Raw genomic sequence first — 21,734 nt, 5'->3', positions numbered from 1 at the left:
AACAGTCCTGGCTTGTCCTAGAACTCACTCTGTAGACCAGGCTGGACTCAAACCTACAGAGATCTGCCTGCGTCTGCCTCCCAAGTGTTGGGATTACAGGTGTGGGCCACCACCGCCTGGCACCTGATGAGTTTTCAATCTGTTGGGAAGATGTGCCTCATAGCATTTAGGCAGAAGATGGTCTAGGCACAAGCAACCACTACCTTTATGTAGGCTGCACAAAGGTGGACTTGGCAAGGTTTATTCTAAGAACAGAGTCCATTCTGCCCATGATCCCGGGCGGGTCCTAGAAGGATGAGGTGGCTTTCAGTGCGTTTTCCTGCTAGGCTGGATGCTCTTGGGGAAAGGCTGAGGGGACAGCCAGAGCTGCAGCAGGATGACAGCATGGCATATGTGCAGGGAGGCAGAGCTGAAGGACGTGGATGGGTACGTGTTCCAGGAAAGCTCAATGAGTCCCAGCACCAGCAACCTGGGAATGAGAAATGGGTCTTACCTGTTTCAAGGCCCGCAGCGCTTGGACTTCTCATGCCCTAGACCCACCCGCCATCCCCTTCAAGGGTTACAGTTTTGGGAGGAGGAGTTCCCTTGCCCTTTCCCACTCTCCCAGGTTGTCCCAGCCAGTACCTAAGCAGGTGTGTGAGCCAGCGTGCAGGCATGGCCCACAGGAGGTAGGGCAGTGTGTGGAAGTACCAGACATAAAACTGGTAATGGAGGGAACGGCTAAAGCAGATGCCAATGAAGTTGGAGGTGAAGAGGGTAGAAACGATCTGTAACATGGTGGTTAAGGCTTTGGGCAGGAATTGAGGGGGTGATGGTGGGTAAGGATTCAAAAAGAGGGGCAAAAGTTCTGGGGTCAGAAAGCACCCTGCCTGGCTCTGTCATTCCCATACGCATGCCCCGGACAAACTTCTTAGCCTCTCCTGATCTGTTCCTCAGTGTCGTAGGGCAACAGTAAAGTTCATCTGAGTATCTCCCCAACTCGGGTGGATTTTACAGGCTAGGAGGTATGGACTCTTAGGACAATACCAAGAGGAGGGCACGTACCCACAGTGCTGGCCCCATATGTAGAGTTAGGAATAGAGTTAGGAATAACCTGTACTGAGATGTATAAGGTACTCAGGCAGTGCTCACTGCAGACGGCAGGTTCTATGAATGGGCTCCTGTCTCTTCCAGAGTAGCTGGCCATCTGAGGCCAACAGACAACGCCTCTATCTGCACTTGGACAGATCACAACTTACCTTTCCAAGATTTAAAGGATATGGTTAGGTGTGAGGGGTTGGGGTGGAACTTTCCTTTTGGAAGGATCCTTCAGCAGCGACAGAATACTTTCCCCTGTTCTGAAGAGAAGTCATTCAGACATTTAGCAAGCCCCAATTGTGTGCCAAATTCCAGATGAACCACCATGAACTTTACATCTCCCCCAAGTAGCTCCTGAGGCCTAAGCTCTTCACTCAATCCCCTGAATCTTCCCATGAGAGCAACCATTGCTTCTTACCTGTGCCACCTACAGAGGGCAAACAGCAAGAGGAGGGTGAGATGAGCAGCCAGCAGAGCCAGATGGAAGGCCCGATGCAGGAAGACGGCCTCAGGAAGGAAACGCCAGTTCACTGTCCATTGGAAGAGAAACTGACGGCCAAGGTCAAAGGCACGGGATAGGTAGCCAATGGGGTTCTCCAGCAGGAAGGGCAGTCCCAGTAGCACCTGAGGATGGGTGTGATGCCGGCAGAGCTGCTAAGGCTCACCCCAGCTTTCAGGGTAGCCGCTTGAGAGAGCACAGTGGGATGGAAGCCCCAGAAGCTCCACTGTTCCCATCAGGAGTATCGGGAAGCTTCCCACTCCCACTCCCCGCCAGGGCCTGACACCACAGCAGCATAGGAGGAGGTGTTCACACTGCGTGTCTGTATGTGTGTGTCAGGAGAGGGAAGTGTTTAGAGAGAGAGTCTCCCTATATATCCCTGGCTAGCTTGACACTTGCTTTGTAGACCAGGCTGGCCTTGAACTTAGATCCACCTGCCTCTGCCTCCCAAGTGCTAGGGTTAAAGATGTGTGCCGCCACACCCAGCAGCTTCACCAGGCTGTAAACAGGCACCTTTAGGAAGCCTCTCACAGGCCTGCCAAATTCAGTAGCCATGGAACCTAAGGCAGAGACGGTGGCTGCCCAGCTCAGAATCAACTCCAAACTTTTGTCTGCTGGCTTTGAGGAAGCCTTCACAGACTTAAGGAGACCGGAAAGTGACTCTTTCTCATGGTGAGGGGAGGATGAAGAGGCACCTGAACCGCAGCACAGATGGCCAGCTTGGGGAGGGCACCACGGAAGCCAAACTGAGTGAGGAGGAGGAAAAGCAGCCCGGGGGCGAAGAGCAGCACATTCATCTTCACAGAGACGGCCAGGCTGAAACGACAAAGGAGGGAAGGTGGAGGGTCAGCTCCAGGCCTGTGTACCTCATGCATATCGACCTCCCCGGGGGTTTCTTTCCCCAGGCCAGCAAGCACCAGGGTGTGGTCACCATCCAGAACTTGTAGAGGGATATAAGATTGCTGAGAGGAGGCTGGGAGGAAGGGAATGACACCTAGTCCCGCTATCCAGACTAACTAACATACGCTGAGTAACATATTCACAATGTTCAAGGGCTAACTCCAACAATGGATGCCACTGGGGACAAGAATGGAAGAAAGCATGGGGAAAGAGGGACTTTCTACAGATCTTGGACTTGTTCAGGGGGGTTCAGAGTGACCTCCATTATCTAAGCACTCTTTATGCCCTCTGTTGTGGAATACTGGGGAGACATGGAAATGCCCTTGGTGACAGAGGGGCTGGAAGGGAGAGGCACTGACCTGAAACAGCAGCAGCCCCAGCCCCAGTAGCGTGCCAGGAAGAGGTTGATGCTCAGGAAGAGCAATGCCATAGCCACTGGGTCATTGAAGAGCCGCAGCACAAAGATGGAATGGACGCGGTAAGAGGCACAACACATGAAGAAGAAGACGAAGGGAGGTACCTGAAGGGTGGACGCCAAGGTCAGCTCCCCAGCCGGAGTCATCGCCATCACCCACCTCAGGCCAGGGCCAGGTGGTCCTGTAGCATAAACTCACCTTGGAGGTCTGGTGGTATATCAAGAAAACGAGCAGCAAGGTGACAAGGTAGAGCCCAGCAAAGATGTTCTGGGCCATGGGGATGTCAGTGCCCCGGCCAGTTGCATAGTACAGCACCATAAAGGTGTACACGAAGCCAGCAGGGTAGCTGGAAGAGGAAAGGGGACATGAGCCTAGGCCAGGGCAATCAGCCTGGTACCCTCCCACCATCTCCTGACCCCCACTCACACAAGAGGTCCGGTGTCACCCCGCAGCTGTGTGTAGTCATATGTGCCATTGAGGACACCCTCCACCTGGGCCATGTAGGCTTTCCAGTCAATCTCTGTGTCTGGAAGAAGATAACATGATCTAGTTACTTCTGAGTTCACAACTTGCCTGCCTCTAACCCCCATGCCTTCTGACCACCAAGGAGTTCTTATTGCCAGGACTTATTCCATTACCATCCCTTATCTAACTTTACATAGTGCATTGTGTGTGTGTGTGTGTGTGTGTGTGTGTGTGTGTGTGAGAGACAGTCTAGTTAGTCAGTTTGCTCCAAGGATCTCCTTGTCCTGCCTCTCCAATGCTGGGATTACAGGTGGGCCACTATCCCTGCTTGGCATTTATGTAGAATACTGGGGATCTGAACTTTGGTTTTCACACTTGGGTAGAAAATACTACCTGCTAAGCTATCTCCTTAGTCCCATGAATCCAGGTATCTCAAACTCAGCATCTAGAACTGAATTTATGATCCTTCTTCATACTCCAATTTATTTATTCTCCTTCCTGGGTTCCTCTAATAGCATCACAAGCCTAGGTGCCATGCTTGCTATACACTTCTCTCCCTTTCTGTTCTTCTCTCCTTGCGGGGTGGGGGTGCTTTTTATTTCTCAAGACAGTTTCTCTGTGTAGCCTTGGCTGTCCTGGCACTTGCTCTGTAGATGAAGCAGGCCTGGCCTCAAATCTAGAGATCCACCTGCGCTTGCCTCCCAAGTCCTGGGTTAAAGATATATATACCACTACTGCCTGGCTGCCTTTCCTTTTTTTTTTTTTTTTTTCAAGACAGGGTTTCTCTGTATTGTTTTGGAACCTAACCTGGAACTCACTCTATAGACCAGGCTGGCCTCGAACTCACAGAGATCCACCTGCCTCTGTTTCTAGAATGCTGGGATTAAAGGTGTGTGCCACCAACACCTGTCCTTTCCATTTAAAAAAAAGATTTATTTATTTTTTTTATGTGCACTGGTGTTTTGTCTGCATGTATTTCTACATTAGGGTGTCAGATCCCCTGGAGCTGGAGTTACAGACAGTTGTGAGCTGCCATATTGGCGCTAGGAATTGAACCTGGGTCCTCTGGAAGAGCAGTCAGTGCTCTAACCACTGAGCCAGCCCTCCTCTTCAGTTTTTGCTCTCCTTCTCTCTCTTTTGTGTGTACATATGCACATGTGTGGGTGCACATATGTGTGTGTGTATGTATGTGTACATAAGTGTGGAGGCTACAAGTTAATGGTATCTTTCTTGAATACTCTCATTAAAAACAAAAACACAACAGAACAGGATCTTTATGAAGACAGTTATGGTGCCTGCCTTTAATCTCAACACGTGGAAGCCAGAAGCAGGCAAATCTCTGTGAGTTTGAGGCCACCCTGGTCAACATGGCAAGTTCTAGGCCAGTTCGGACTATACCGGGAGACCGGGTTTTTTGTTTTGTTTTTCGAGACAGGGTTTCTCTGTATTGTCTTGGAGGCTGTCCTGGAACTCGCTTTGTAAACTAAGCTGGCCTCGAACTCACAGAAATCCACCTGCTTCTGCCTCCCGAGTGCTGGGATTAAAGACCAACGCCTGGTTGTTTTTTTGTAAAGTAGACTGATCCTGGGGGGTGCAGGAAGACACCAGTAATACCCAATGGACTCGAGTGGTCACAAAACTCTTCATTCTTCGAAAGGACTTTCAAGACACATGAATTAAACGCAGGAAGACACAGACCCGGGAGGGGAAGTGACTGTCTGAGGATGCAGACAGGCAGCGGCAACAGCACATTAACTCCGGCCAGAGCTGACTCCCGGGCGGCTTACGCTCTTTTAGCAGGCTGGTTTTTTAAGCAGCGGGCAATCTGCAGGGTCACCTCCCTCAGTTATGGGATAGAGATTATGATCCCTTTTCTGGAAAGCCGGCTTGGGGCTCGGGTAAAGGAGATGGGTTTGAATGACGAATGAATGCTCTGTAATCTAGTTTGCGTCTAGGGTTCGGTCTCCCTCCCTCCCTCCAGTTCTCTCCCCTTTATTGAACTCACATGCCACCCTGTGAATGACCCAGAAGGTGATGCCCACCTCTGCTAGGCAAAGGCAGGAGGCCACCAGCAGTGTGTAGCGTGGCTCCCGCAGCAGAAGGCGGCATTCTTGCCAGGCCCGCTGTAGCCATTGTTTCCAGAGTCCCGCCGGCTGGCCGACAGAACCCGGCGGGCCGCGTTTCCGCAGCCCAGCAGCCATCTTGACGGTGCGCCACTCCGTGGTCCCACCACCCGGGAAAACCAACCCTGAGAGACTAGGTTCCGCTCCCCGCCCTGGGCGTCCTCTCAAACTAAACGCCGATCCGAGTAATAAGAATCTTTCTTTATTCCATTGCAGTTTATTTCTTCTAATCGGGCGTAGGGCGCCAGGGTTTCTAGCCAAAAAAAATGGTTCATTGCATACATATTTTGTGCCTATTCTATGCAGTGGTGAGAGATATGTCTGATAAGGATATGTGGACCCGAATAAGGATAATATAGCTGGCGCTTAGAACGCATCTCTTTTGGAGGACTACACGCTGTTGCAATAAGAATATGCACACACTTCTCGGTGTATGTGCCGTACAAAGCACATGAACGTTAATATGTCAGAATGTTTTCCCAGAAAACAACAGTTCAGGCCTCTGTTCTGGCCTGTGTCGAGAGTCACTGTGTTCTGCGTGCCTCCCGCCTTCCTTCGGATAATCCAAACGTCTTGGTGAGTCTGACACGAGGAAGTGTGGTCCAATTGAGAGGGATAGCACGTTAAGATACCAAGCAATTCAGCTTCCCAGCCGGAAGATTTTCAAAACAGAGCTTAGAAGGTGACGGAAGTTCCACGTGTTGGAGGAGAGCGGCCGCGGGGAGGCGGAGCCACAGGCTCCTCCTCCCGGTTCTTGCCTCCGCGATTGGGCTCCCAAGCCCCGCCCTGGCTGCTGCGCAGCCCACAGCATGGCCTCTCCCGGGACTCCTGTGTCGCCTCCAGAGTTACCCGAGCGGAACTTCCAGTACTGCGAAGTCCAGTACTGGGACCAGCGCTACAAAGATGCGGCCGACTCTGGACCCTACGAGTGGTTCGGGGACTTCGCTTCCTTCCGTGCCCTCCTAGAGCCGGAACTGTGTCCTGAGGACCGTATCCTCGTGCTAGGTGGGTAGTCCCGGTGCTGTCCCAGACAGGGGCTGCTGGCCAGACCTCAACCGCTTTCTCCCCTTCTGCTTTCAACTGTACGAGGACGCCCCGGTTCGGAGCCAAGACTCGGTGCCTTCAGAATCCGTCTGTATTTAGCCAGGGCAAGCAGAAATAAGAAATCGCCAGTACTCTGGAAAAAGACAGTCTTTAGGTGTCCCAGCGAGGAGCATGGCCCCGTCCCAGACACTAGAGGCAGTCTAGGACACTGGAGAGCTCATCTCCGTGGACCTTCTTCAAGTGCCAACATAACTGACTGTTTAACCTAGGGCAAGTCTTGAATCCACTGTGTGCTTCACTTTACGTTTCTAGAAATGGGATTGTGAATTCTGCTGGAGGTCAGGTGCAGGCACCTCGAGCAAAACACCTAGTTTTCTTTTCGCACCAGTGGGACCCAGAGCTGTTGTCAGGTAAAGGGAATTACCACTTCTGAGCCCCAACTGGTCCTAAACACTAATGGGGTAGAATAACGTCCCCTCTGTCTGATGGGGAATTGCAGCTGAGGTAGGTAGGTGTTTCTCAAAGAGAGATGCTAAATGCACAGAAGGCATCTGTGAGGTTCAACTGCACCATTTGGTGTGTGTCTCCCACTGTCAGCAGCTGGAAACTCTTAGAATGAGTTTGAATGAGCAGAGTTGCCTTCCAAATACAGTTTTTAAAAATTTTTGCTCAGTAGAAGCATGTATACATCTTGTTTTGTTTTGTTTGAGACAAAACTGTGTAATCCTGGCTGGCCCAAAACTCACAGAGATCCACCTGCTTCTGCCTCTAAAGCCCTGTATACATTTAAGTGAAGTACTTGATAAAGATTCCTTTGATAGCTCTTATACACACAGTATTTATATAAAGTGTAAGTAATAAAATGCATGTGTCTGCCCTACTTGATTGGAGGAGAATATGGCCAGGACTAGAACGTATAGCCCAGTGGCTAAGATTATGGACTGTGGGAGTAGGTAGTTAATGTAGAAACTTGGCTTAACTAGTATTGTAGTCTTGCAGAAAATCTTTAAATTCCTGTGCCTCCATTTCGATGCCTTAAGCAGAAAATGAAAACTTAGCAGTGGTGGCTCACACCTTTAATCCCAAGCACTGGGAGGCAGGAGGCCGGCAAATCTGTGTGAATTCGAGGCCAGCCTGCAATGCAGCGAGTTCCAGTACAGCTATGGCTACACAGAGAGACCTTGTTTCAACAAGACATACCATAAATAAGAAAATGAAAACTTACATGTTAGATTTGGGGGGCGTGTTTTGTGACTGGATTTCTCTGTGTAACAGCTCTGGCTATCTTGGGCCATGCTCTGTACACCAGGCTGGCCTCCAACTCACAGAGATCCACCTGCCTCTGCCTCCTGAGTGCTGGGATTATAGGCATGTGCCACCACTGCCTGGCCTACTCAGAAGATATTTTTTTTAGTGACTAGATGAGCATGTGAAATATCTAGAACAATACATGGAAAATTTGTCATGTGTTTTCAAGGTTTCTTCATAACTTATCCCCACTAGAACAGTTTGTTGAATTCTGTGGTTATATACTATTCTGCTTATTTGTAGCTTTACGTTAGAACTATGTTTATCAAAGTTTAGTGCCTTTCCAAATTAGCTGGCAAGCTAGCACCACCCTGAGATTCTAATTCCAGGGAAGTTTAAGATGGGTGTTAGCTATTCCCCCCCCTTTGTTGAAATAGGGTCTTGTTATGTAGACTGACAGGCCTGAGGTATACTAATTAGAACAGACTAGCCCCGAATTTGCAACCTCCCAAGTGTGACTTCAGCTGGGCACCGACCAGCCCAGCTTCAGGACTCCATTTCTAGCAGTCTCCACGCTGATTGTCATGCTGCTGGTGGGTGGAGCACTGCATTGAAATCTTGATAGGAGGTGTCCTTTTGCTGGGTGGGATGGATGAAAAGTCTAAATGTAAAAGTTAAGGCTTCTGGAAAACTTAGATCTTCAAGATCTAAAATCAGGACTCAGAATTTGGGGAGTCACCTATATTACATTTCATTCAACAGATATGAGGAGAGCACCTGGCAGGTGCCACGAAATCAATTTCCAAAGCTGAGTAACAAGTGTTAAGAGTTACTGTAGGTTGGGCTGAAGAGATAGCCCAGAGGTTTAAAAAAAAAAAAAAAAAAAAGAGTTACTGTAGGTTAGGGGTCTGTAAACCCTTTCTGAACATGGCCAGATAGTAAATATTTTAGTTTTTGCAATCTCTGCCACAGATACCATATGCTATGGTAATAGACACACAGCTATAGACTATACAGTTTAAAAAAAAAAAGAATTGATGCTCTCTAATAAAATTTCTCTTTGAGACAGAGTCTCATGTAGTCCTAGCTGGCCTGAAACTCACTAGCAGACTAGTATGGCTTCAAACTCATAGAGATCTGTCTGCCTTTAAGTCGTGGGTGCTGAGATTACAGGTGTGAGTCACTATAACTGGCCCAAACTTTATTTATAAAAAGAGATATCAATTCTACTGTGAGTCACTATCTTAGGTTGAGTTCCCCAGAAAGAATGCCAAGAAGGAGATTCATGTCCGAGTCATTTGTCCAGTACTAGCTTCCAGGAGAAACTAGTAAGAATGAGGAAAGGCAAGAAGATAAAATTGTGATCTCAGGCAGAATGTCCCCAAGAATAATTTCAGCTTGAAGTATCACAGATGAAAACCATTAGAACCAAAACACCAAAACCTGGGGATGTACCAAAACTTACAAAAGGGCTACAGGGGCCTGGGGAGAACACCGACAGTGTCTGCTACTGTCATGTGATATATGATGAAATAAGGATGCTCTCTGACTTCAGAGTCTCTAGTCTTGCCTTGCAGCAGGCAGGAGAGGTGATTAGAACTCTGTAATGACTCCGTAGTGAATTACAACCTTCTGGTCATGCTAATGTAGCCCAAGCTGGAGGATCACCCCTGGACTTGAGCAGGCCTCTCCAAAACTGAAAGGCAGTTGAATATGGTGCTTAAAAGCTCTGGCTTGGAGTGAGACAGGTGTGGGCCTAAATTCTGACTCCATTCCTGACTCTGCGACCTTAGAAAATTCCTTATCTACTTTTCCTCAATTTCTCCATTTAAATCTGGAAATGATAAAATACTATTTCTGCTTGAGTCTATATTGAAAATAAACTGAGATAATTCTTTCAAATTATTGTCTTACTGAGTGTTCAGTGATTATTAACTAATTATTTGGGGGAGGGCTAGTTGGTTGAGTACTTGCCAGCATTCAGTCCTAACATTCAGGAAGCTCTGAGTTCAATTCAGGTGGCACACATCTGAAATACCAGGGCTCCAGAGGTAGATGTAAGATCAGAGTTCAAGATCATTCTCAACTATGTTACCGGCCTATCTAAAAAGAAAGTACTTTTAACAATGTAGTCTTTTTCACTGTGTAGCCCAGGTTGCCTTGGAACTCAAGAGATCCGTCTGTCTCTGCCTCCTGAGTGCTGGGATTAAAGGCGTGTGTGCCACCACCGTCTGGCTTGTTTTTGATTTTTGAAGCGGTGTTATATAACACAGGCTGGCCTGGAACTCATTATGTAGATGAAGCTGGCCTTGAATTCCTAACCTCAGGATTCTGTGACACAGATAGGATTCAAAGCAGTCTGGATCCCAAGAAGGAGAGATCCCTGCATGGGGCCTGCCAAGACTGACCACAGGAAGACCTGCAAGAGACCACGGCATTTTTCAAAGCAGGGGTGCCGACTGAGCTGCATGTCTACTTTTATAATCCCCACCCCCCTCTCCCTGGCTCTGCCCTTTTAGAGACTACATTCTTCTGTTGTTGGTGGTTTTGTTTTTGAGATGGGGGGTCTCACTTTAGCCCAGTCTGGCCTCCAGCTCACAGAGATCCGCCTGCCTCTGCCTCCCAAGTGCTGGGATTAAAGGCGTGCGCCACCAAGCCCACCGTTTAGAGACGGTGTTATAGACACTTTACTCCAGACTCTGCTGTCCCCTACCTCCCCCCACCTCCCAAGATACTGCTTGTCTTTCAGCTCTTCTGAGGAGAGGCTATAGTGAGTACCTCTGAAGTTCTTAACAGCTGCCCACCTGTGTGGTTAGTCTGTCCCTCATTACATACGGCTGCTGTGATTCTGCATTTGGTCTTCCCATCAGGATACAAGCTCCTAGACAGCAGGCACAGAGAAATAAAGCCAAAATAACAAACACCCAAGGTCTCATGTGTCGTAGGCTGGCTTTGACCCCTGACCCTCCTGCTGGACTTACACACATGCACTATTACATTCTGTTTATGTGGTAATGAGGTCCAGCACAGGGCTTTGTGCTAGGAAAGAATTCTCTTCATTCAGCTACTTCTTCAGAGCAGGTACTCTATCAGCAGAGACCAAAGTGGAGTGTCCAGGACATACATTTAGTACAGTGGATGAGCTTCTCTGCAAGTCTCAATGTAGTTTTCCCTTAGTTTATCAATTCTGCCTTGGACAGATTATAATGTGACATCTTCCAGGGGTTGTTATTTTCCAAGGTCTTCTAAAAGGTTAGAGGTATCAGTAGGGTAGTAGTATTATGGTCCTAATGATGCCAATATTTTATACATTCTGAATTTGAGAAGACTGAAGTCCCAAGAATCAAATGAGTTTAGCTCTTAAATGGAAATTCCAAGTTCTTGGTACTGAAGCAACTTACCCTAGTCCACATAGCTGAGAATGAGAGACAGTTTGTGCCCAAGTCTGTGATTCCAAAACTCAACAGTCTTCTGTACCCTGTTGCTTTAAGCACTTGATGCAGAGGCAGGGGATGAATGGAGAGAAATGAGGCCAATAGTGGATAAATAACAGTGGAGCCTGAGAATCGAAGCTAACCTAACCCTTTTGCTACCCATCCCACCCCATGGCAGGTTGCGGGAATAGTGCCCTGAGCTACGAGCTGTTCCTTGGAGGCTTCCCTAATGTGACCAGCGTGGATTACTCTCCAGTGGTGGTGGCGGCTATGCAAGTTCGCCATGCTCATGTGCCCAGTCTACGCTGGGAGACCATGGATGTTCGCGCGCTGGACTTCCCTAGTGGTTCCTTTGATGTCGTACTTGAGAAGGGCACGCTGGATGCTCTGTTGGCTGGGGAGCGGGATCCCTGGAATGTATCTTCTGAAGGTGTCCACACTGTGGACCAGGTGCTGAGCGAGGTGAGGAAGCAACAACAGAGCAGATCAAGTTGCTGGGTGTGAGGTGGGGGTTAGGCACCAAGCGCTGGAGAGATGGCTCAGAGGTTAAGTGCACAGGCTGCTCTTCCAGAGGTCCTGAGTTCAATTCCCAGCAACCACATGGTGGCTCACAACCATCTATAATGAGACGCTGGAGGAAGGGGCTTGAACTTTCAAGAGATTAAGAAGAACTCAGTAATCAGAAAGTGAGACTTAGAGCCGGCCGGTGGTGGCACACAGCCTTTAATCCCAACACTTAGGAGGCAGAGACAGACCAACCCCTGTGAGTTTGAGTTCAGCCTGGTCTACAGATCGAGTTTCAGGACAGCAAGGGCTAAACAGAGGAAACCCTGTCTCAAAAAACCAAATTGAGAGAGAGAGAGACAGAGAGACACGGGTTGGGGGGAGGCTTGGCACAGGCCACCTTCAAAAGTGTGGTTTTTCTCAAGAACATGGAGACTGGAGCGACTGCACTCACAAAGGCCACTGGGTGGACACTGGCTGACATAGGGCAGAGGTAGCAGCAGCCAGGCTCCAGACAGGGGACACAGATGGGGAAAGTGAGTAGCTGACAGGAAAGCAATACCTCCTGGGTGATCATGCTCCTCCCTGTCCAGAATTGAGCCCTATAAAGAACAACCAAACGAGGGCCGGGTGGTGGTGCACACTGTTAATCCTAGCACTTGGAGGCAGATCTATATGAGTTTAAGGCCAGCCTGGTCTACAGAGCAAGTGCCGGGATACGCTCCATGGCTACACAAAGACACCTTGTCTCAAAAAACACCCAAAGGCAGAGGTGGCTTACTCCACCCCAGAAAGCCTGAACTACTTACTGGATGTAGAGTGGTCTAAGGTTTGACGAGGTCATTGTAGTACTGACCTTTGAGAGCCTGGAAATGATTCCACACTGACGCTTCTCTGTCTGCCTTGCAGGTGAGCCGGGTGCTGGTTCCTGGAGGTCGGTTCATCTCAATGACTTTCGCAGGTCCTCACTTTAGGATCAAACACTATGCTCAGTCTCGTTATGACTGGTCACTGAGGCATACAACCTATGGCAGTGGTTTTCATTTCCACTTTTACCTCATGCATAAGGGCAAAGAGCTCACTGTGGCCCAGCTGGCCCTGGGGGCCCAGATCCTGACACCCTGCAGTCCTCCTGCCTCACCCTGCTTCCTCCAAGACTCTGATAATGAGGACTTCCTTAGTGCCATTCATCTGTGAGACTGAAATCATGGTCTCCAAGTCTTCCTGCTTTTGTGTACTAGGCTCCTAGGGAGCTGGAATTCCTAGTTTGGAGCTGGGGAATCTGTTACTGGGTTCTCAGATCCCAGAGGTTTCATGCATAGACTAGTGCTGGTGGGATAAAGCCCATGTCAGCCAATACAGTATGAGGCCAACTAAGTCCCAGATCCTGTTTCTGGCTTCTAGGTTTTTTAAATTTCTACAGGGGTCCCCCACCTCTTCCAACATACTGAGTGACCTGTAATTTTGTCTTTCGGGGTAAAGTTCAACACAGCTCCTCTGCAAACCAGCCAGCCTTGGGCATTCCATCCAACCTGGATTTATCCTTAAGAAGCTAAAGATCTTGAATTTAGACTGCTCATGCTTATGGTTCCAATCCAGCCCCACACTGTCGATCTGTCCTGCTTAGGCAATACATGTACTTAAGCAGGCCGCATAGTCAAGGTGTTCCCACATAAGGGTGCCTGTTAGTGCTCACTTGGTAACAGTTCCCCAAAAGGAACTCGGACCCAAGATTGTCCACACCTGTCTCCCAGCAGACTGAAGTAGCAGACACACATGCACACACACTCACGCACACGGAGGTCTGTGTTTATTCACACACTCCTGTTACATTGAGGATGGAGAAACATTTTTACAAAGGACAACCCTGGGTTAAGAACATCTTCAGGTCCACAGGTGTCATCCAAAGGTACTGAGCAGTCCCCATTTGGGTTCCCAGGGATAGCATGAAGGGGTCCAAGGTAAAATCAGATCTGGGCCCTTAAAAGGTACCCTGGGAGGGAGGAGTCTCCCAATGAGCCTCCTGGGGTCATGTTTGGACAGACTGGCCATGTGGTTAGTTACCATGTTGGGGGCTTGTCCCATCCCATTCTCAACACCTGTCCTATCTGCCAGGCGCAGAAGAGCATGGCGGAGGCTGTGGGGGAAGGGCACAAGCCATGAGAGGAGCCAGTAAACAAAGAATCGGATATAAAAATACAAATGTGCTGAGGAAGTCCCTTAGAAAGAGGCTAGGGTCACGCCAGACGGGGGTACAGTTGAGGAAAGGCCCGGAGGGCTAGGCTGTGGTGGGTAGGAAGCTCATGCAAATATGCAGCCAAACCTCCCTGGCCGCGCAGTCCGACGCCGCAGCTGCCCGGGCTGCAGACCAGATTGATCGGAGGAGGGGCGGGGCAGGGGAGCCGTGCGGGAGGGGGCGGGCTGGGGGCCATGGGTCTCTGTGTCGGTTCCGGTGTGCGGGGTGGAGCTGCGGCCCGAGGTTCTAAAGTGCATGAGTGCGTCGGCGGGCTCCGGGCTGGTCCGCACCACCACTACCGCCGCCGCCGTGGTGCTGAAGCGGACAGCTCCGGAGCGCCTGGCAGCGGCGGTAGCAATACCGACCCCGCGGCGGCGTGGCCCTGCAGCCCCCGCCCGCAGGCACCTCGGCCCGGGCGGGGGTGCGCCGGCAGCCGCATCGCCGGCCCGTGCTCCTGGCCGCTGCGGGGCTGGGCCCGGAGCCCGCCGCCAGAGCCGGCGCGTCTACACTCCGGACGGAGGCTTCTCCCCCATCCCCTTCAGCACGTCGTCTATCCGGTCATCCTCGATCACCACTGCGCAGGGAGAAAGCTCATCAGCCGCGTGGTCTCGGGGGGCGGCGGCGGGAGTGGGGCCCGTGTCCTCACGCCCCGCGCAGATCTACTCTATGTTCCCGCGACACCACTCCAAAACCCATGCCCTCCTCATCCGAACTCTTCTACAGACCCTGCCTGGTACCAAGCCCGAGACCCAAACCTCCCTGTGTGTGAACACCCCTCTTCGAAAGACTCCTAGTTCGAAACCTCCCGTCACCTGAGCCTTCCTCCATCTAAACTGATGAGAAATCTCTCCCTTCGACAGAGACCCCCTCCTCAAACTGGGCTCAGATGAAACTGCCACCTGGTGTAACCCTTTCCTCCACCTGAATCCCGGTCCTGATGCTGGCACCCGGAGTCCCCTCCCCGTGCAAAACAACCAAGACAACCAACCCTTGGCCTCCCTGCCCTCCAGTAACATCCACCTACTCATCTTAGCCCAAGCAATGGGCCCACCATCCTGCGTTCCCAATGCCAGGCATCCCCAAAAACCCGAGGCGGCCCCTCCCCCTCGACCAGGAGCCAGGACTCTCTTTTCCAGAAGTGGCGAGCTTCGAATCCGGGACACTGTATTCCCGGGAGAGGGAAAGAATGGGACAACTCCACAGCAGGGACCCTCCCCACCCCGGGCGGGTGCGCAGCTGGCTGCGCTGGTCTGCGGCAAGAGCAGCTGCCACTTGACAGGGACCGGCAGCCTGAGGACGCCGGGCGAAGGGTTTCTGGGTCAGGCGGCGACTCCGGGCCCGGGCCGCGTACCTCTCTTGGCTCGGCCGATCTGGCCCAGCTTGGGGGGCCGCTTGGCCTGGTTGCCGGCGAAGAAGGAGTTGGTGTCCTGCAGGCGGCAGCTGAAAGAGAGGTCGGAGCCCTCGGGGTCTGCGCCGAAGCGGCCCATCTTGTCCTCGCCGTAGGGTAGGATCTCGGACATGGCGGGCACCGGGTGGACTAGGGACTGCGGCGGGGCACGGGCAGAGGCTAGCTGCCGGACCGGCCCTAGCTCAGCAGGGGAGCCGGCGGAAGGATGAAGTCATACAGCATCCGGGACTGCGGAGCCGAGCGGGGCCTCCTCCCCCGCGCCTCCGCCTCCCGGGCCGCTGGGCAGGCGGCGGCGGCAGCGGCGGGGACCGGGCGGGGGCGGGGCGGCGGCGGCGGCGGCGAGAGCGGAATGACGATGAGCGCCCGACTGCGGCAGAGAACGGCAGGCGGGGCGCGGTGGAGGCGGGGCGGGCACCGGCCAGCGGAAAGAGGCGGGGCCCAGCGGTCGGAGCGAGCCCGGTGATCCCTGGAGTGGAGCGAGCCGCGGTGGGAGGTTCCCGCGGTGTGGCCCCGAATGGCCGCCACGTGGGCCCCGGGGAACCGCAGCGGCCGGTGCAGGCGAGAGCTAGCCGAGAGCGGGTAGCCTAGTGCTTAGGGAAGAAGGGAGGGTCGGACGCCGTGCCTAGGGGAGAGCTCCTGGGAGCCGAGCGCCAAAAGCTGGGGGCGCGGCGGGGCCTCGGAAGGCGGCGGCCAGGCTGGCAGTGGACACCGCCCGGACTCTGAAAGGCCCCTGGAAAGGGCGGAACACGCGTGAAGAGAGGGGAAGGTACCAGCCGACCCGAGCGCGGGAAGAGCTGGGGCCTGGGGGTGGTGCCACCGTGGTTGGCGCGTTCCTGTATCCTAGTGCTCGCTCGCAGGTCCCCAGCAGTTGGTCAGTTTGTATTCGACTGTCTCTGCATCTGTCAGTCTACGTCTGTGCATCTGATCCGGTCTCTGTGTGTCGGTCTGAACTTTCTGTCTCTGGCCCCTGTCTGAGTACTATTGGGTCTGTCCCCCGAGACTGTGCTGCGGCCTTTCAGTAGGATCTTAGCACCGCAACCGCAGCGCGCACCAGAGTAGACTCCCTACAAACCCCAGGCCCGCTGTTGGCGCCAAAATCCAGACTCAAAGCGCCAGTCGCTCCACGCGCTTCCCTCAGCCCTGGAGGCTCGCTCTAGCTGGCAGTGTGGGAGAAATGAATGGCAGCATCGCGGCGGGCGCCCTGGATGCGGATGACGCAGGGAAGCCCGGAGTGCCTGAGCACGAGGCGCGCGCTAGTAAGCGTCGGAAGGGACAGGGTGTCCCCCGCCCTTGTTGCTGGGGCCCGTGGTAGAGTCCTCCTCCCCGCCCCCCACGGATCAGAACACGCACACTTCCCTTTACCTCTTTAACCGCCCCCCTGTCCCCGCCCCTGCCCGGCTAGCAGTCAGCTGCAGCGTCACCCGGTCTCTGGTGCGAGAGGGCTCTGTCGCAATCACTGGCCTTGGGAGGGAGGGTGTGTCTCATTCACTCACAGTGAAGAGCTGGTAAAGATAATAATGACGCCGTTGGTTCTGTCCAAGCAAGACACCTTCCCTTTAGTCCGCCAAATCATGCAGCCAGTGAGATTGCTGGGTGCTGGTTTTCCTTCCTTCAACACCACTTATTCGGGTGTTAATTGCAAAGGAATCTGCTGCCGGATGGGGCCTGTGAGGTAGGGAGGAGGTGCGGGGGTGGGGGGACGCACTGCCTTGAGTCCCAACCTGACCAGAGGGTCCTTCTAACACTCCTGGACTCGGCCGCCAGATGGACCCTGCGGTGAGAAGGTCCCTGACATCCGGAAGGAAGAAAGGAGTAATTGGGTGACTAGAGAACCCAGAACCACCCTCGCTCTCCCTCGGATGTTGCACACCAATGAATTTCAATCCGTAATCTGCCATTTTCTCAATGACCTTGAATGAAAGGTCCAATAATCATGTTATGTTTTTAAATCATTTGTGCTGGTCCTGGTGGCCTTGGCCGTTCATTCCATCGCTCAGCCAGGTTGGTTTCTGTGAGTCTGTGGCCAGCTGAGCCTGCATACAGAGTTCTGGGCTAGCCAAGGCTACATAGTGAGACCCTGTCCTAAAGCAAAAACAAACCAGAAAGAAAAAGAAAACAAATCAGTTTCTACTTGTATAACTTTAGGAAAATAAAGAAAACCACAAGAAAACCTTGGCTGTATATCCGTCGTCTTCCCTAATGAAAATGTGTCATATATATGCACCTCTCTGAGCCGGTCTAAACAGAGAAAACAGAGCCTGTTCATTAAGGCCAGTTTTGTGATGACGTAGGCCTGAGCTCAACTGTGTTGTTTCCGGAACTGAGCAACCCCTCACCTAAGCTGCTGAAGAAGGAGCCTGGTGTTCTGCCAAGGGTGATATTGTATGGCAACTGAAGCAAATCTCCTTTCTCTAGGATGAGAGAGATAAGGATAATAATTTAACCTGGAATTCATTCATTCATTTTTCTATAAGTCAGGGTCTTGCTGTGTAGCCTGAGCTAGCCTGAAACTTGTTCCATGGTTCAGTAAGCCCTCAGCCTCAGCCTCCAGTGTTGGGGGGACGGAGCCGACATGGCTGTGCTATCACACTTGGCTGGTCAGATCCTTTCTGTTGTTTTGTTTTGTTTGATACAGGGTCTCACTATGTAGCCTTGACTGGCCTGGAACTTGTTACATAGACAAGGCTAGCCTTGAACCTCTCAAATCTTAAACAATAATCTCAACTAATCTATTCTCCCTGTGCATGCTGGATTGTAGTTAAGCAAAGTGTGAGGAAATTGCTTATATTCTGATCCTCTACTCAAAAGTTTGATGCTCTTCATCCCTAAGGGATAAAATTTGGAGTATTGTAATAGTACTTTGAGTTTTTGTTTTTGTTTTTTTAATTGAAAATCCCTCACCTGGAGCATAGTAGCACACTCTTGTACCCAGCACTCAGAAAGCTGAAGAAGGAAGATCTCAAGTAGCCTGGGCTACATAGTGAGTTCAAGGTCAGCCTGAACTACATTGAGAACCTGTCTCAAAAAAAAAAAGTCAAGGGCTGGGGGTGAAACTCAGTGATAGAGCAGCTTGCACAACATGCATAAGGCTCTGGGTTGACTGTGCAGCCTGGAAAAGGACCACCAGCAAACCCCAGTGATGATAGAATCCATTTACCAAGGATCACACTGGAGCCCCAGACACTTAAGTTGACTTTGGTAGACTGGAGTAGTGATGAATGAGTATAAAGTCCAGATTCAAATCAGAACCCTGCCTTATTTTTTTTACTATTTGTTTATTATTATTATTATTATTTATGTATACAGTGTTCTGCCTGTATGTATGCAAGTCAGAAGAGGGCGCCAGATCTCATTACAGATGGTTGTGAGACGCCATGTGGTTGCTGGGAATTGAACTCAGGACCTCTGGAAGAGCAGTCAATGCTCTTAACCTCTGAGCCATCTCTCCAGCCTTATTTACTATTTGATTTGGGTCAGGTTGTTAAATTTCCCAGTATCTTAAGTTTCTCATCTATAATACAGGAAAATTATTTAGTGGGATATATTTTATTAGATTGTAAAGATTAAATTAACAAGTAAAATGCATAGAAATGGTAGCTGTTGATAAACAAACATGAAGAGCTTGAGAGTAGCATCAGTCTTGTTTGGTGGCTCAGTAAGTAGAGGCATGTGCTGTCGAGATTGACAGTCTAATTCCCCATGATGGAAAGAGAAATGCCCACCAGTTGTCCTCTGATCTCTACATGTGTGCTATAGCATGTGCAAACATACATATATTGAATAAATACGTGTAAAAAAAGGAAGTAATACCATCATTGGGGACATTCATACAAAATATTTTGTTTACATCCTTCTGATATTTTTCAACCTGGGGCGGTGGTGGCCCACACCTTAATCCCAGTACTTGGGAGGCAGAGACAGGAGTTCTGTGAGTTTAAGGCCAGCCTTGTTTACAGAGCTAGTTCCAGGACAAGCTCCAAAGCTACAGAGAAACCCTATCTCTAAAAACAAAAAACAACAATATCAACCTGTGCTTGCATGTATTCATTTTGCCTTATAAAAATGACTTTGAAAATCCCCTCCTCTCTTAATTTTACGTGCCAATTTCACCTATCAGCTATTCCTCTCTTCATTTTACATGCCAGTTTCACCTATCAGCTATTCCTCTCTTCATTTTACATGCCAGTTTCACCTATCAGCGATTCCTCTCTTCATTTTACATGCCAGTTTCACCTATCAGCTATTCCTCTTCTATCACTTGCATGTGTTGCATAATGTCCTATTGTGTGGATGTTTGAGTTATTCAACAAGTCTTCTACATTTATACATTATTTCCTCCCTATTTGGTTTGGGGGGGTTGTATTGTAAATAGTGCTGTGATGAACAAATGTAGAAAAAAACCCAATATTTTGTAGCTCTCCCAACACAGAAGTAGAGCCTGTTTCTCCATTCCTGAGTCTGACTTTGACCGCAGGGCTTGCTTGCCCTGTGGGGACACTAGCAAATGGATGAAGCAAAGGTCTGAAAGGTGACTGTGTGCTGGAGCATGACCCCATTTTGTTGTTGTTGTTGGTGAGAGCTCTAATGATGAATAACAGTAGATTAATTTTTCTTTTTCTTTTTTTGTTACTTTGTAGCTACTTAGCATTTGACCATCCCAACAGAAGCCCATGAAACAAATGAGGCCATCCAAGTATTCTAGATTATCCAGCCCCAGGCCTGAAGAACTATCCAAGCAAACCATTGAACATGAAAAATAATAGCCCTTATTTTATTTATTTATTTTGGTTTTTCCAGACAAAATTTCTCTGTAGCCCTGGCTGTCATGAACCTCACCCTATAGACAAAGCCTATCTCTGCCTCCCAAATGCTGAGGTTAAAGGTGTGTACCACCACTGTCTGGTTTAGTTTTTACTTTAACTCATTAAATTTGGTGTGGTTTGTTATGGAACAAAAGCTATTTGACACAGAAATATTTTGTATAACATTTCCTAACATAATTTTCTAGAAGTAGACCTTCTGGATCAGACTGTGCACACATTTGCACCCTTCATAGTACAAAAGAATGTCTCAATTTATAAGCTAATGTAGCATATGGAGGTAACCATATTCCCCATCTGTAAATGCTGACCATTAGTGTTTCTTATCATCATGACCACACAGTCTTTGTAAATTTAGGAGTGTTGCCCATTCTCCCTTCATTCAAATCAATTAAAGGAAAGGAAGGCTAAAGGTTGGTAATGGAAAGCCAGGCTTGGTATTTATACTAAACCAAATACCCTGGACACTGAGACAGTAGGTTAGGAAGTTTGAGGACAGCCTAGACTACCTCCTAAGACCCTGCTAGAAACAAATAAATGCATCATACATAGGAAAGGAAGAACACAGAAAGGAGGAAAAAAGAAGAGACTAGGGAAAATAGATGATAAACACAAAGGGCAGGCAATAGAACTAGAGAATAGAAGTATCTCCAAGTTTCTAATACAGCGTGGCCCATGAAAATGCAGACAGGAGCAGTTATGGGCCTAGAAATGGATTTTGATAATGAAGAAGACATGAAACAAAATATTTGGGTTCAGTCCTTTGAATCTGAGAACGCTGTAAAAGTACTAGATTCTCGTGTGTGGGTGGTTGCATTTAGTTCTCTGAGATTGGGATGTTGTTTTTGTTTTACAGACAAGGAAAATTTGTGCTGTCCAGTAACTTGATAAAGATGTCAGCTAATAAGAAATGGAGCCTAGATTTGAGTCCAAGTTAACCTGGTTTCAAAACAGATGTTTCATCTTATTCTTCTTAGAGGAGATAAGGTAAAAGAGTAGCAATAGTACTGGAGTAACTGTGTCACAATGATGAATGAGTCCATACATGTAACATGTCCAGAACAGTTGTCTTAGTGAGAAGAGACACCATAACCAATACAACTTACAGGAGAACGTGTATAATGAAAGCTTGCGGTTTCAGAGGGTGAATCCATGACCCTCATGGTGGGGAGCATGGCAACAGGCCGGCAGGTATGGTGGTGGAGCAGTAGCTGAGAGGTTACAGTCCCTGAGCAGGAGGCAGAGAGACAGTGCTAACTGGAATGGTGTGTGATTTTGAAACCTCAAAGCCCATCCCCAGTGGCACACCTCCTCCAACAAGGCCACACCTCCTACTCCTTCCCCAGTAATTCCACCAATTGGAATGGATCAAGTATTCAAATATATGAACCTATGGGGACTATTCTCATTCAAATCGACATACACTGAAGTGTTGTATACACTTGATGGTTTTGGTTTCCCTTCACTTGTCTTTCAGTTACGGGGAATTGAACCTAAGGCCTTAAGTGTGCTAGCAAGAGCTCTGTTACTGAACTATATCCCCAGTCATCTTTCTCCTTT

General features: G+C 49.8%; 3 protein-coding genes across 8 annotated transcripts in view; 1 reads left to right on the top strand and 2 right to left on the bottom strand.

Annotated features, from left to right (window-relative positions):
• Positions 1-225: 225 nt before the first annotated feature.
• Positions 226-5,575, bottom strand: Alg3 (ALG3 alpha-1,3- mannosyltransferase). Of its 2 annotated transcripts, none has more exons than XM_005071642.4 (9): positions 5,363-5,575; positions 3,319-3,418; positions 3,091-3,238; positions 2,836-2,996; positions 2,272-2,392; positions 1,496-1,701; positions 1,261-1,337; positions 625-769; positions 226-469 (listed from the first exon to the last, which is right to left on the bottom strand). In XM_005071642.4, the coding sequence occupies exons 1-9, from the start codon at positions 5,556-5,558 to the stop codon at positions 307-309; spliced, it is 1,317 nt and encodes a 438-aa protein (XP_005071699.1). In that variant the 5' UTR covers positions 5,559-5,575; the 3' UTR covers positions 226-306. The 2 variants fall into 2 exon arrangements, with proteins under 2 accessions (XP_005071699.1, XP_005071700.3); XM_005071643.4 differs by having other exon boundaries at positions 5,400-5,531.
• A 611-nt stretch (positions 5,576-6,186) lies between these two features.
• LOC101830064 (EEF1AKMT4-ECE2 readthrough transcript protein) overlaps positions 6,187-21,734 on the top strand; it is a 34,468-nt gene continuing 18,920 nt past the window's right edge. For 2 of the 5 annotated variants that reach the window (XM_040751068.1, XM_040751070.1), the window contains exon 1: positions 18,755-21,161. Coding sequence is in view for 2 of the 5 variants with exons in the window: in XM_005071640.4 (XP_005071697.1) it covers positions 6,290-6,485; positions 11,385-11,668; positions 12,620-12,907 (768 nt within the window). In the remaining 3 variants the exon portion in view is untranslated. Of the gene's footprint in view, positions 6,486-11,384; positions 11,669-12,619; positions 13,277-15,768; positions 16,121-18,754; positions 21,162-21,734 lie in introns of those variants that run through there. The other 3 variants (XM_005071640.4, XM_005071633.4, XM_021228126.2) reach the window with 3 other exon arrangements.
• Positions 13,499-15,688, bottom strand: Camk2n2 (calcium/calmodulin dependent protein kinase II inhibitor 2). Its single transcript, XM_005071641.4, has 2 exons — positions 15,298-15,688; positions 13,499-14,520 (listed from the first exon to the last, which is right to left on the bottom strand). The coding sequence occupies exons 1-2, from the start codon at positions 15,464-15,466 to the stop codon at positions 14,450-14,452; spliced, it is 240 nt and encodes a 79-aa protein (XP_005071698.1). The 5' UTR covers positions 15,467-15,688; the 3' UTR covers positions 13,499-14,449.

This window comes from Mesocricetus auratus, unplaced genomic scaffold (assembly GCF_017639785.1).
Source record: "Mesocricetus auratus isolate SY011 unplaced genomic scaffold, BCM_Maur_2.0 Super-Scaffold_100008, whole genome shotgun sequence".
Lineage (NCBI taxonomy): Eukaryota > Metazoa > Chordata > Mammalia > Rodentia > Cricetidae > Mesocricetus > Mesocricetus auratus.
Note: the sequence above shows the minus strand (reverse complement) of the source record. Positions and strands in the feature narration are given on the sequence as shown.